The 13,902-nt window shown below is 35.1% G+C and overlaps 1 protein-coding gene across 1 annotated transcript; it reads left to right on the forward strand.

The window, feature by feature from the left end:
* Window positions 1–21: 21 nt before the first annotated feature.
* Window positions 22–13,515, forward strand: LOC128175090 (putative ATP-dependent RNA helicase DHX57). Its single transcript, XM_052840500.1, has 26 exons — window positions 22–337; window positions 1,987–2,136; window positions 2,428–2,604; window positions 2,748–3,846; window positions 3,978–4,099; window positions 4,224–4,422; window positions 4,914–5,038; window positions 5,456–5,589; window positions 6,063–6,296; window positions 6,866–6,972; window positions 7,320–7,426; window positions 7,899–7,958; window positions 8,306–8,419; window positions 8,773–8,936; window positions 9,261–9,337; window positions 9,605–9,700; window positions 10,051–10,100; window positions 10,345–10,435; window positions 10,710–10,805; window positions 10,956–11,039; window positions 11,163–11,300; window positions 11,725–11,839; window positions 12,211–12,272; window positions 12,395–12,484; window positions 12,842–12,985; window positions 13,372–13,515. The coding sequence occupies exons 1-26, from the start codon at window positions 162–164 to the stop codon at window positions 13,513–13,515; spliced, it is 4,155 nt and encodes a 1,384-aa protein (XP_052696460.1). The 5' UTR covers window positions 22–161.
* Window positions 13,516–13,902: the final 387 nt, after the last annotated feature.

Genomic DNA, 13,902 nt, shown 5'->3' on the forward strand with positions numbered 1-13,902 from the left:
CGTCGTATACTTGTGGTCATAATCGTTGGTGTGTTTAATGTTAACCATTTTACAGATAAATTGTAAAGAGGAATTGTTACATTGACTAGAATTTTATGGCCAAAATGGGATAAAACGTGTATTCGAACATACCTTCTTTTCGTTTGTTAGTCTGCGTGAACATGGAAGATAGAGTCGTGACTCGAAAGAAAAGAGGACGGCCAAACAGAGGAGGTGGGCGATTTAATCGCGGCTCCTCAAAAAGCTCACGAGGGCGAGGTGGTCGTCGAGATGATGGTCGAGACGACAAGCAACAATATGGAGACAGGAGAAAAGATGAACGTGATGACAGATTTGGGTATTTTTCATCTTAGAACTTATTTATGTGTTCAACATGTTATTATTTAATGCATGTCGGTTTTTCACTAGTAAGGAAGTGTACCACAGTAAACTGTAAACCTACTTTTATTCACGACGACTCTATTTCGGGACTTAAACTCATCTTAGAACTTATTCATGTGAGCAACATGTTATTTTAATTAAAGCATGTCCGTTGTAATGTTGAATTCTTGCTAGTTTACTGTAAACCAACTTTTATTAACGACGACATTATTTCTGGATTTACAGTGATAAAGAGGTTTGCGACGACTATTTTTTCGTTATCTCTTATCAACACATGAGTTATCATTATATCCATTCAGCAAAAACTAATTCAAGGCGATAAAAATTCGAGACAATGAGTCTCTAAAGAATATTTTTCGTAAAAATTGATTTACAGTATTCATTAATTTGGCAATTTTTGCTTTACAATTTTAGAAAAAAAACCCAATAGAACAATTTTAACAAGACCTTGGACTTTCAGTACAATGTAACAATCTATTTCTTGCATCAAAACAAGTTAAAATGATGCTGGTTTCAAGAGAAATATACACCGATTGCCTAATCTTCACTTGAAAGCCAGACAAATCCTGTTGGTTTCACAGGTGCTTGAGGACAGGATCGACCCCCCCCCCCCCCCTTCCCCACCCAGATTATAGACCCCCAGGACTTTATTATTATTTTTTTTATTAAATTTTCTTTTTATGACATATTTCTAATCGAATTTATACATTCATTGCCCAAAATTACCTAAAACAAGTATTTTTTTTAAAAAATCAGACCCTCTACATATATAAAACAAGAAGGTTGCTAACTTCGTCCATCTAGAACCAACAGAAGTAAAGGTTTATCGCAAGGAAGATAACTCGTAACAGAATTCATTTTTTTCTCTTTTATGTCTTCCATTGTAATACACTCAGTATGAGTGCCTTCTTTTAGATTTTCCAGTTCCCAAGACGATAAAAAAGTTTTCTGGGCTTGATTAGAATTCATACTTCTTATGAATTGCACTTTTTTCGAGTTTGCCATGCAATTTCATAAATCTCTCAGAGTTGTCTTCCTTGCAATAAAACCTCACTTCCGTTGGTTCTAGATGAATCGGTTCAAAACTTGCAACTTGTTGGTGAAAATTGTCCTATTTACCTAATAAATGTATTTACATGGGCATGCATGCAGATATTCAGTGACTCGGGCTACGACATGAGGTCATCGTTTTTACTGGTAGATGTAGTTTGATAGTACATTTTAACAAATATTCATCGGCAGTGCCTCTTTGCTGGCAGACGAAGTTAGCAACCTTCTTGTATTATATGTACAGAGGGTCTGATTTTTTTTTCAAAAATGTTTGTTTTATGTATTTTTGGGCAATGGATTAGTAAATTAGATTAGAAATATGTCATAAAAGGATAAAATAAAAAAGAAAAATAAAGTCCCGCGGTCTATATATTGGGGAGGGGGTGAAAGGGGGGGGGGTCGATCCTGTCCTCAAGCACCTGTGGTTGGTTTCAATGAGCCATGGAGGAGAGGCTTACAATGAAATAAACAGGCCTACGTCACATTGCCGTTTGACTCAACTACCCAAAGTCCAAGCTCTTGTTAAAATAGTTCTAACTTATTCTTTGTTTTTAGGAAAAGGTCTGCACCACCACCACCACCACCACCTAGCTTTGAGAAAGAGGTCCGTGTTCCAATGCAGAGACTACATATGACATCAGAAAACCAAGATATGGTTGAAGACATGCTTAAAGATCTGAGAGGAGAAGAGATTGATGTGTACAGGTAAAGCATGCTTTACATTTATTGAGTTAGTGCTTGTCTTATGATTTGAGCCAGCTCCAGTGGATCAGGCAACAATGCTATGATCAATACTGTTGGTTGGTACTGTTCCATTTATCCACACAAGATCTACAATGCCAAAAAGTGCTTAATTGTCCAAATAAAATATTAGAATTTAAAAGCATACTAATATTTAATAAACAGGTATTCAATGATGAAAGTGGTTAAAAGCTAAATGTTAGTGCCTGTATATATTTGATGATCATATGTACATATGACTTACTGTTCTAACAGTGATGAGGAGTATGATGAGCTAGATGACCGCTATGAGGACCAGTACTGGATGACTGACAATACCCTCTATGTGGAGGATGCTATTAACTTCTCAGCTAAGAACCACTCAGCTCAAAAACCTAAAGTTACAGCTCCTGTAGACACTGTGAACAGATATGCAGTCAACAAACTGATTAGGTAAGAAAAAGAAATTTTACCAACTGGCTTGTCAAAACTGATTAATCTCAAGTTCTTTGTGTATGGGTCATAAGATCACACTTACCGTACATGTAAATGTCATATAAAATTGGAAAATTGACATTTCCATATATATTTTACAGGTATGGGTTTGAGAAGCAAAGATGTATTGAAGCTTTGCAGCTTCTTGATGGAGACATCGGGTCGTCCTTTGAGTATCTGTACTGTAAGTGTTTTGATCTGCCAACGCTTACAGATGTAGGTAATGATGTTGATGATGAAGATATTGAAGAAGAAACGGATACCAAAGTAACACTAACAAAGGCAGAAAAACTACAGAAAAATGGGATCACATGGGAGGAGATTGAAGAACAGAGACAGGAGGAAATCCTGGCCTTGGAGGCTATTTATATTGAGGAATTTGAAATAAGAATCCCGGACAGACTATGGGTGTTTCGACTGGAACTCAAAAATTTAATGGACATGGTGATGAATTCTGGTAAAGTAAAGAAAGAATCCGAAGAAAAAAGTTTTGGAGAGAATTCAGAAATTTGTAAATTTTTCAAGAAAGGTGCATGCCATTTTGGTGATAGATGTCGATACAAACATGTGGTGGAAGATACTGGAAGCAAAAGTGACTCTGTTGAAAAGACTGACAAGGCAAACTTTGAACTAGAACTTCGTTTTGGGAGCGATAATATATATCCTTATGAACCGCCTATTATAGGATTCTCTTCAATTGCTCCTGGATTTCCTAGTGAGATCTGCTTGAATATAACAGAGTGTCTTCTTAAGGAGGCCCAAGAGCTGGCTTCAGCCCAGTCACCTGCTTCCTTCTCGCTTATAGCCCTGCTGGAAGATGACCTCATGCTTGCACAGTGTATTGAGAAACCTCCTTTAGCTTTTAGTCTTCCAGAACCCGAAAATTCTGTCATTCCAGGTGTTAGATCTCTCTTAAGACAAGAAAATAATGCACCAAAGTCTGCTCGTAATCTGGATGAGGAATCTTTTGATGACAACTACAGTGAAAAACAGACTGAAGCATTGGTGAAAATGGTGGAAGCAGAGGGCAAGTTCCGACAGGATGTGGATGATAGTAGTAGTGTGACTGATGAGGTGGAAGATAAACCAGTGACTGTGAAAAGAACAAATTCTAGAGAGGTGGAGAAAGACAAGCAGATATCTCAAGCAGAAATTCTTAAGCAAAACAGGAGACTGAAAGATGATTATCAAAGAAAACTGGTACAATTTAATTTTTTTAATCTTTTCACTCACACTGTTTTAAATGACAGTCCATGAAAAAGCCTTTAAAGAATCTTGAATCTTGGATTTGATAGGCATTGCTTCATATGTAAGCCTCTTTTTTTTAATAGGGAACAAAGGCTCTTGGTTCAATGATTTCACAAAGGAAACGTTTGCCTGCCTGGAACAAGCAAGATGACATCCTGGCAGCTTTGAAAAGTCATCAAGTTTTGGTCATTAGTGGAATGACTGGGTGAGGGTTTTCTTTTTTTCAATGTTATTATCAAAATCTAATAAAATACATGATTACCAACAAAACTGCACATGTTTATTGAATTTTATTTCAAGTTCTGTACTTTTACATTTAATTTTTTCAGCTGCGGAAAGACAACACAAGTACCCCAGTTCATCCTTGACTCGTACTTGAACAAGAAGAAGGATCTAAAGATGTGTAACATCATGTGTACCCAGCCACGCAGGATCTCGGCCATGGCGGTGGCGGAGAGGGTCGCCGAGGAGAGAGTGGACAGACTGGGCCGCATAGTGGGCTACCAGATCAGACTGGAGAAAGTTCAGGTGAGTGCCCTTCCGCATTGGCTACAACAGGTGTAAGGAGGTCTGGGAGAGGACTTACCTAGGCACAGTCCAAACCTATTATGTATTTATTTGCATAATTAAATTTTTGTTAATTTAGATTAAGGTCGACTGATGAAGTACTGTTGTTTATTTACCATCTTTGGCCCCTTATCTTACTGGCCCCTTATTGGTCAATAATTTGATTTTGATATCATTTTATTTGTAATTTTTTGCTAATGTAATGTCTAGCAAAATCTCCTTAAATCTTAAAAGTCCTATATAAAACATTACTGGTTCTTTATATAAAATTTATACATCTATACGCTTCTTCCATGACTAGATATGGTCACTGTACCAGAGAAACTACAGACCTTGACACTGTATAATAAAATGTTTCCCTTCCATCTACATTAGAGGTTCTCCCTGTTTTTGATTGATGAAGTGTTTCGTAATTTTTTTTGGTAAAGTGTATCTGTGTTCCTCTGTTCTAGTCCTCTCTGACGAGGCTGTTGTTCTGTACCACGGGGATCGTCCTGCGGAGACTGGAGGGAGACCCAGACCTCGAGGGAGTGTCCCATATCATCATTGATGAGGTCCACGAGAGATCAGAGGAAAGGTATACTTTTTTGTATTAAACAACAATATTTTATTAACTGCACATACGAAAATATACCAGTTACTTAAACATTTTTAGTGGAAAATATTTCAACTGATATCGTACAATTTGTCAGATTTTGTAGGGATAAAAAATTGGTGTTTTTTCGGTAGCTCTGTAATCTTCAATGTATGGTTCAATGCCTGCTTGCAAGATTTTTAATTTAAGATGTACTGAAATAATAATGTTATTGTATAGAATAGTAAAATATTATCTATTTTAAAAACAAAATCCACTTAAATTGGTTCCAACATTTATAAAAGAATTCATAGTGTGGTGCGAAATTTTATGAAATGTCAGTTTATTTGCATGATAACATATCAATGTCACTTCATAAAATCCATTACATTTTAACAAGCTAATGTTTCCTGTCTGCAGTGACTTCCTGATGATGTATCTGAGAGACATGCTGCCCAACCGACCAGATCTGAAGGTCATCCTGATGAGTGCTACCCTCAATGCCGAGCTGTTCTCCCAATACTTCAATGGCTGCCCCGTCATTGATATTCCTGGTACACATCTTCTCACACCCTCTATGTCAGCTGTTAATATTACAGAAGTCATTTTTTATTTGCTATAATTTTTGGAAAAATTACAGAGCTGACAAATACTGCTTCCTTTAGAACTTGACAGATAAAGATTGGGAAACTAACATTGCAAGTTGTAAAAAAAATACAGTCTTCTTTCCTAGTAATCAATTATCGTTTGTACATGAAAAAAATTCCACAGCATTCGTTTTGGAATTTAAACCTGTACATCATTATCTTTCTGTAAACATATTGTATTTGGCTTTATGTTCTACTTTGCATTTTTGGTGGGAAAGTGGCTTCAGCTAAATGAAATACATTGCAAAATGCCATGCATAAAATATTGAGGATAGGACATTTTCTGCCAAATAATGTACTTGCTAAATATGGTACATTAACAGTATATGTAATTAGAAACAAAACTCTTCTTGATATCAGTGCATGTAATTCTAATTCAGGTAAAACATTTCCTGTCCAGTCTTTCTTCCTTGAGGATGCTGTACAGTTCACACATTTTGTGATGGAGGAGAAATCGCCGTACGCCCGGCCCCTGAAGCAGATGAACGCTGTACGACAGGGACAGTCCTGGCAGACGTACGAGGAGGACTACAACTCTGACCCCGGGAAACCTCCGGGGGAGAGGATGAAAGACGAGAACCTGACCGTCAAACAGCTCATGTACAGATATTCAGGTTAGATTGATGACTAGATATCTATAAAATATGGACTTAAACAAGTTTACATGAATGCTAGAAGGTCAATTTTGTCTAAATAAAAAGTAGGGGTTACAAGATAATTATTAGTTAAGGATTTATGAAAATTTTATCGCCAAAAGAAAACCCAATATATTGTAGTTCTTACTGAAGGTGAACATCGTATTTATAATCTTTAATCATTTGATTTTTAAACATATGTGTGTACATGTATGATGTACAAGCTAAGCCTAGTTAACGTATGTATTATTATATGCGCTGTTTCCTATTTACAAGTGAGTGGTTGAGAATTGATTCTTTACAATTAATTTCCATTAACAAGTACCAGCAAATATTTGATTTATTTCATAGAGAAAAAAGTACAGAAATCTGATGACTCAGTCTGAGGATAAGTTGAACACAAATCTCATGGAAATCAATCAATCCCAGTATTTGGTTTACAGTAGTGTTAATGATGTGTATAGAACAGAAAATTCCCATGAAGGGAATTTATATGAAATTGGCAGTCGCATTCATGAACCAAATACATAATTATCATAATGTTTCAGAGTACAAGAAGTCGACATGTAAAGCCCTGTCAATGATGGACCTAGACAAGATTAACTACGACCTAATTCTAGAACTTCTGGAATGGATTGTTGACGGAGAACATCAGGTGAGATTTATGACAAAGGTTTCATTCAAATTTGATTAAAATGGTGCATGATCATAACAGTAGGATGAAAATGTCATTTTGCAAAATTTAGACTTTGTTTTGATCTCTTTTACCAGTCTGAGAGACCTATAAAACTTACACATACCATATACTCAGTACATATGCAGTTAAATTAGTATGAAGCTAAAGAGCAATATTTTTACATTATGTACATTTATGGTACCAGTACTTTATTTTTTTAAAGGAATTTTTTTTTCAAATTTAAATATGCAATACATATTTAAGACTTGAGGTATATATTTGACTGACACTTAATATACTGGTGTGTTTTTGTTTTACCACTGTAGTTTCCTCTGGGAGCCGTCCTGGTGTTCCTGCCAGGGTTTGCTGAAATACAGCAGCTGTACGAGGCACTGACCTCTCACAAAGTGTTTGGTGCCAGGAGTGGAGGAAGGTCAGTCATTCATAAAGACAAGAACCCAATCAATTTACAATTTTGTATTGGGTTATCAAGTTTTGGTTGCCAATGGATGAAAGTGTAAATTTTTCAAACTACAATTAACTTTGACCCTCAACATTTTAGAATGTCTTAAGGTCATGACCTTCAATGCCAGATTTAAAAATACATGCAGGTACATGTGGGTACTGTATATGCAAAGTTAGAAGACTTACTGGTTGTAAACTTGTTTTGAATTGATGGCCAGAAAACTGACAGAGCAAAAAGACTATTGATTACAAACTCTGGAGTATCAACCAACAGAGTTTTCTTTTCTGTATATCATGTATGACATTTGGCCACAGAATAACTGCATAACAATCATTACTAAACAAGCAAAAATGCTAAGAAATGTAAATAGATACTGTAAAATGCATCTACTCAGTAGGCTTGTTTTCTCATTATTTTATTTAATGTTCTTTTTTTTCAGGTTTAAAATCATCCCCTTGCACTCCACGCTATCCAGTGAAGATCAGCATGCTGTTTTTCTGTGAGTACTTGTATTGTTACTTTGGATCCCTAATTAAACACGAGGAATTAATATTTATGCACAATCACAAGAAATCAACCCTCGCAGATTTTAAAAACTCGCTTTCATTTTTCAGACAGTTTTAAACTATAGGAATTACATGTATAACAAAAAATTGGTGCTTGTGATTTTATATTCTTGAGATTTGATACAAAACAGTGGAATTATGGAATTAGGTACTCGCTTAAAATTAGGAATTTACAGTATACTTTAATTTTTTCTTTTAATTCTCCAATGCATGTAAAATGTACATGTATATTGGTAAATGTACTTCCTTTTTAGTAAACAAACATGGTTATGAATTTCAGAAAACCTCCAGAAGGAGTAACAAAAATTGTCATAGCAACCAATATAGCAGAAACATCCATCACCATAGATGACATCACTTTCGTAATTGATGCTGGGAAAATGAAGGAGAAGAGGTTATTTCTAAGTGCAACATTATTGTTTAATTTATGCTAGAAAATCAATCATTACTTTTTAATGTACATATATTGTAAATCATGCATATGTACAGTAAATTCTTAAAACACATATAAATATATTAAACCAGGACATATTCATGTAAGACGGAGAAGAGGTTATTTCTAAGTGCAATATTATTGAATAATTTTTGCAAGAAAATCAATCATTACTTTTTCAATGTACATGCATGTATCATAAATAATTTACATGTTCAGGAAATTCTGAAAACATGTGTAAATATAGTTTATCAGTACATGTGCATGTGTGAACAATGCATATTATTAAATAAATTTGAATTTCATCATTTCAGGTATGACTCTTGTAAGGGAATGGAGAGTTTGGACACAGTGTGGGTCTCCAGAGCCAATGCCCTACAGAGGCGGGGGAGGGCAGGGAGGGTGGCCTCTGGGGTCTGCTTCCATCTGTTCACTAAGCACCGCTTTGACTACCACCTCCAGGAACAACCCATACCAGGTCATTGTCTTCACATTGAGTTTTCATCTTACTGTAGGCCCAAGATCTTTCTGATATTTGATCGAATTGGTTGAAAACTTTTTTATATGACAATCAAGTTGATATCTAGATTCAGCCAATATCATGTCATTGTTTTTACATTGGATTTACAGCATAGGCCTATGATACTATTGATACATGTATGTGATATTATGGGTGTAAAAATTTTTATGTAGCAAGTTACTACATGTGCTAAATTCCAGATGTTTGTATTTTGATGCAAAATGTGATAGATATATGCAAAACATTGTTTGATTCTCATGGTTTTTTTCTTTCTGTTGACAGAAATTCAGAGAGCCCCATTGGAGCAGATCAGCTTGAGGATTAAGATGCTGGACATTTTCAAAAAAGTTCATGTTCAGGTATTACAGTACATGTATATACTTGCATCACATACACGTACATGTAAGTGTGTGCATTTACAAGTATGTGTAGTATATATCATTATACCTCACATAAATATTTATTAGTTTAACATAATTTAATTCGATGATATGGTCGCGTGACTCACGTGCCCGCCCTACAACAAAACATCACATTATATGGATTGGTTGTTAGAACATTCCTTATTTTTATTGCTGATGGTGCCAGGAAATTCTTGAAACTCTAAAAAGTAATCTGTATTGTAGGAGGTGCTGGAACAGTTACCTGAGCCCCCTGTGGAGGAATCGACCCTGGCTGCCCTCAAACGGTTACAGGATCTGGGGGCTCTGGATGAAAACGATGTAAGAGACTGGGTTTTATTTTACTCATCTTTGTGAGATTTAAACAGGAAAATTTTCCATGTAGATCGTCCCATGTATAATAAGATATTGCTGGACTGATCGGATATTGTTTCTGTATGATAATATATCATATGTATCCAATGTATGAGACATTTATTGAATTCCCTTTTCTGAATGTTAATTATATCATTTATTTATCCCAACCATTAAGTAATAGACAAAAACAAGCTTTAGATGATTTTTTGAAGTAGATAACAGGAATGAAATTTACATATGTATAATGTTAAAATAGAGATTTTTTCTAAGTGCCATGTGAAATTTTAATGCCTGCTTTGTTTACATTTGATCAGGAGTTAACTCCCTTGGGATACCATTTAGGTTCTTTACCAGTAGATGTCAGGTAAGGAGGATGTCAGACTTCCTGTCATTCAGAAGATTTACAATAAATCATTTAATTTTATTTACAAGGGACAACTTTTTGTAATGTAAACATTTACAAGAGACATTGAAATACTCATAGTGGTTTGATGCAAGAAATATTCTTAATGATAATGTTAACATGAACCACGCAAAATTTTCTTGCACATCATAAAAGGTTGGTTCACTGTATTTCACTGTATTTCATGTATGATTGCTTTACACAGAATTGGAAAACTGATGTTGTTTGGGGCGATATTCAGATGTCTGGATCCAGCTCTCACTATAGCAGCCACATTAAGTTACAAGTCACCGTTTGTATGTACATTCCTTATTTCGTTTTCCATTAATTATGTATATATTTTTCAAGAGATTTTAGTAAAACACTCTTATAATGAAGTGGATGGACAATTTTTTTTCTTATAAACGTACATGTAATTTTGTTACGTCCGTCAGCTTCAGAATATATTTTAAACCCATTGGAAATTCAAATCACTTTATTATATTACATGTATAAGCATTAATTTTATCATAAGTGTGTTCACTTTAAGTACATGTATATCAATTTACTACAGATGGACTGTATTTTTAGGTTTCTCCATTCGATAAACGTGATGAAGCAGACAAGAAGAAGTTGGAATTTGCTGTGGGAAATTCGGACCATTTAACAATGCTCAATGCTTACAAGGTATAATAATTGTATTAGGAGAAATAATCCAATAATAAAACACTTATCAGCCAATCCAAGCTTAAATGTTCATGTGGCATTCATAAATACACACCAAAAACTCCCACTTGTGTACTGTACTAGTCAATGGGGCTGCTGTTTTGATTGCAGGGGTGGATTGAGGCTAGAATGAGGTCACACAACGAAGGCTACAAATTCTGTTTCCAGAATTTCTTGTCATCTAAATCCTTACAGGTGAGGCTTGGCTCATCGTAACAGATATTTAAACAGTTCAGATTCTTGTACCTCTCAGGACTCTTGTTAATTTTGCTAAATAGTTATTCATTTATCAATCAATGGCTTTCTTTTTTTCCAAAGATGTTGGCCAGCATGAAGCAGCAGTTTGTGGAGCTGTTGTCAGACATCGGGTTTGTGAAGGAGGGGATCGTGGTCCGCGACGTGGAGAGAGCAGCCAGGGGTGGATCCGATGGAGTGGTGGATGTCACAGGGATTGAGGTAGTACAAGTGTACCAAAGCCATGCAATCAAACACACAACCTATATTCTAGCCTTATCCATACCATGTTTTCTAGCCAATGGTGATCTGCTCCCCTCCGGAGTTTGATGGAAAAAGCAGATAATCACCATAGGCTAACAAATATTCCCTATCAGATTAGCATTAATTTAGTAGATTTTCAGATTTAAGTTTTTACACGTAACGGTCATTGCTATATGCATTGAAAAGTGAGAGTGAGGCAGATTACTTGAAGGATGGAACATTTAACTGTTAATACGTAATGTCTAAAATAGTACAGGTAGTACAATTGCAAATGGTTGCAGTCTTACAATTTGAAATGTTAAATAAGTAAAATTATAATACTACATTGTATTACCATAAATGTACATATTTTTTTATGGAAGAACATATATTTTTCTTTTAGGCAAATATCAATTCCACTAATTGGAAGCTGGTATCAGCCATTTTGGTTGGAGCATTGTATCCAAATGTTGTGCAAGTCATGAAGCCGTCGACCAAATTCAGTCAGGGTAGCACAGGTGAAGTCATAATTATACATGTACACCTACACTTTTGCAAAGATATTGTTTCTCTAATATATTTTTACCATGAAAAAAATATTGCAGTTACATGATTTTATAATGAAAGCATATACATTTACATGTACATTGTTATATAGATCTTAGCACTGTCAGCTAAAATATACATGTACATTGTTATATAGATCTTAGCACTGTCAGCTAAAATATACATGTACATTGTTATATAGATCTTAGCACTGTCAGCTAAAATATACATGTACATTGTTATATAGATCTTAGCACTGTCAGCTAAAATATACATGTACATTGTTATATAGATCTTAGCACTGTCAGCTAAAATATTGTGTGACTTTTTATTTTCTTTCTAGGTGCTGTTTACAAGGCTCCAAAACCTGATGAGTTAAAATTCAGAACGAAATCTGATGGCTATGTATGTAAAATTTTCAAGATCATATTTACAACTATACATTTGTTAAAATGAAAATAACAAATATGGTGTTTTATCATTTTTTTTCATCATTTCAAATTAATTTTTTTTTACTGATGTTGCAGGTTTATATTCATCCGTCCTCTGTGAACTTCCAAGTCAACCATTATGATAGTCCCTACCTTGTGTACCATGAAAAGATCAAAACCACCAAGGTATGCTGTCACTGGTGTAACATCACTAGTTATTGGAGATGAATTTATGTGTAAACAATTCATGGATGCTGAACCTGAAACTTCATACATGCATATGTACCCATCAAATCATCCAGACCATTGGATCTCCTATATTGAATTAAATTTCATTGTTTTTTTTCACCAAGTAGAAAATGGTTCCCTTTATTAAAGAAGGCAAATTTTTTAGATTTTTTTTTACAGTTTACTGAAGCAAAACTGTATTCTATTTATGTACCTTTACTTATATATAAAATTGACAGTCTAAATAAATATTTTGCAAAAAGAGTTGTGTGATAATTGAACAATGTTACGAGTGTTCTTTTTGTTACTGGTCAGGTGTACATACGAGATTGCACCATGGTCAACATGTACCCACTACTGCTGTTCGGGGGAGGAAGTATTTCCGTTGATCTAGAAAAGGGAAACTTTGTCCTAACAATAGACGATGGCTGGATAAGATTCCTGGCTGATTCAACCAAGGTATACTTTTGTTGCTGTATATCTTCAACTACCTGTAGATTCCTATTTAAATGCGAGGAATTAATATCCACGTAAAAATGCGAGAAGCAACCTTCGCTGATTGTAAACTCTCGCCATTCATTTCTAAGAGTTGAAAACTATAATAATAAGGGTAAAAGTTCCGTATTTGTGATTTTATATTCTCACAATTTGATACGAAACAGCAGAATTGCAGATATAGAACTCACAAAATATAAAGAATTTACAGTACCTGTTAATGAATGCCGTTTTTATTTCATTTCTAATACATGCTTGACTTCTGTTGTCCATGAATAACACAGTTTTTGTTTGATTTTGAACATTAAATGTTCGAAGGCTATCAAGTACCTAATATGTTATACCTGTAGGTTGCTGAGTTGGTGCGTGAGCTTCGGCTAGAACTGGACCAACTACTGACAGATAAAATCCAGAATCCACACATGGATTTGTGTACATGTCCCAAGGGAAGTAAAATCATTGATACCATTGTCAAACTGATCAGTACTCAGTAAAACAACCTTATCAGAACTTGATGTTCTGTAGAGAACAGTCAACCTTACCAGAACTTGGGGATGTTGAACATATCGTATAACCTTACCAGCGATTAGTGAGGTGGAACGTGTCACCTAGTGATCTCCGGTGTGTTTTGGATGAAGTTTGATCTGTGCAATACCCCCGTCAAGTCATGTTTATGTACATGTATATGAATGTGAACATAACTTTTACACAGGATTTAAAGACTGGTGTACATGTATATACCGTTTCCTGGTCTGGAGCAATTTATCTTTTTTTGGTTCCAACCTCCATAAATGATGATATTGTATTATAAGTACATGTAAAAAATAGAATTTGGTGAAAAAGCTTATATTTTATAGGTAAAAAGGTGCTGCATTTTGACC

This window comes from Crassostrea angulata, chromosome 3 (assembly GCF_025612915.1).
Source record: "Crassostrea angulata isolate pt1a10 chromosome 3, ASM2561291v2, whole genome shotgun sequence".
Taxonomy (NCBI): Eukaryota; Metazoa; Mollusca; class Bivalvia; order Ostreida; family Ostreidae; genus Magallana; species Magallana angulata.

Coding starts and splice junctions, on each gene's coding strand:
- LOC128175090 (XM_052840500.1), top strand. CDS start 162: ATGGAAGATAGAGTCGTGACTCGAAAGAAAAGAGGACGGCCAAACAGA. Junction 4,100..4,223: donor GTCATTAGTGGAATGACTGG/GTGAGGGTTTTC, acceptor TAATTTTTTCAG/CTGCGGAAAGACAACACAAG. Junction 12,986..13,371: donor TCCTGGCTGATTCAACCAAG/GTATACTTTTGT, acceptor TTATACCTGTAG/GTTGCTGAGTTGGTGCGTGA.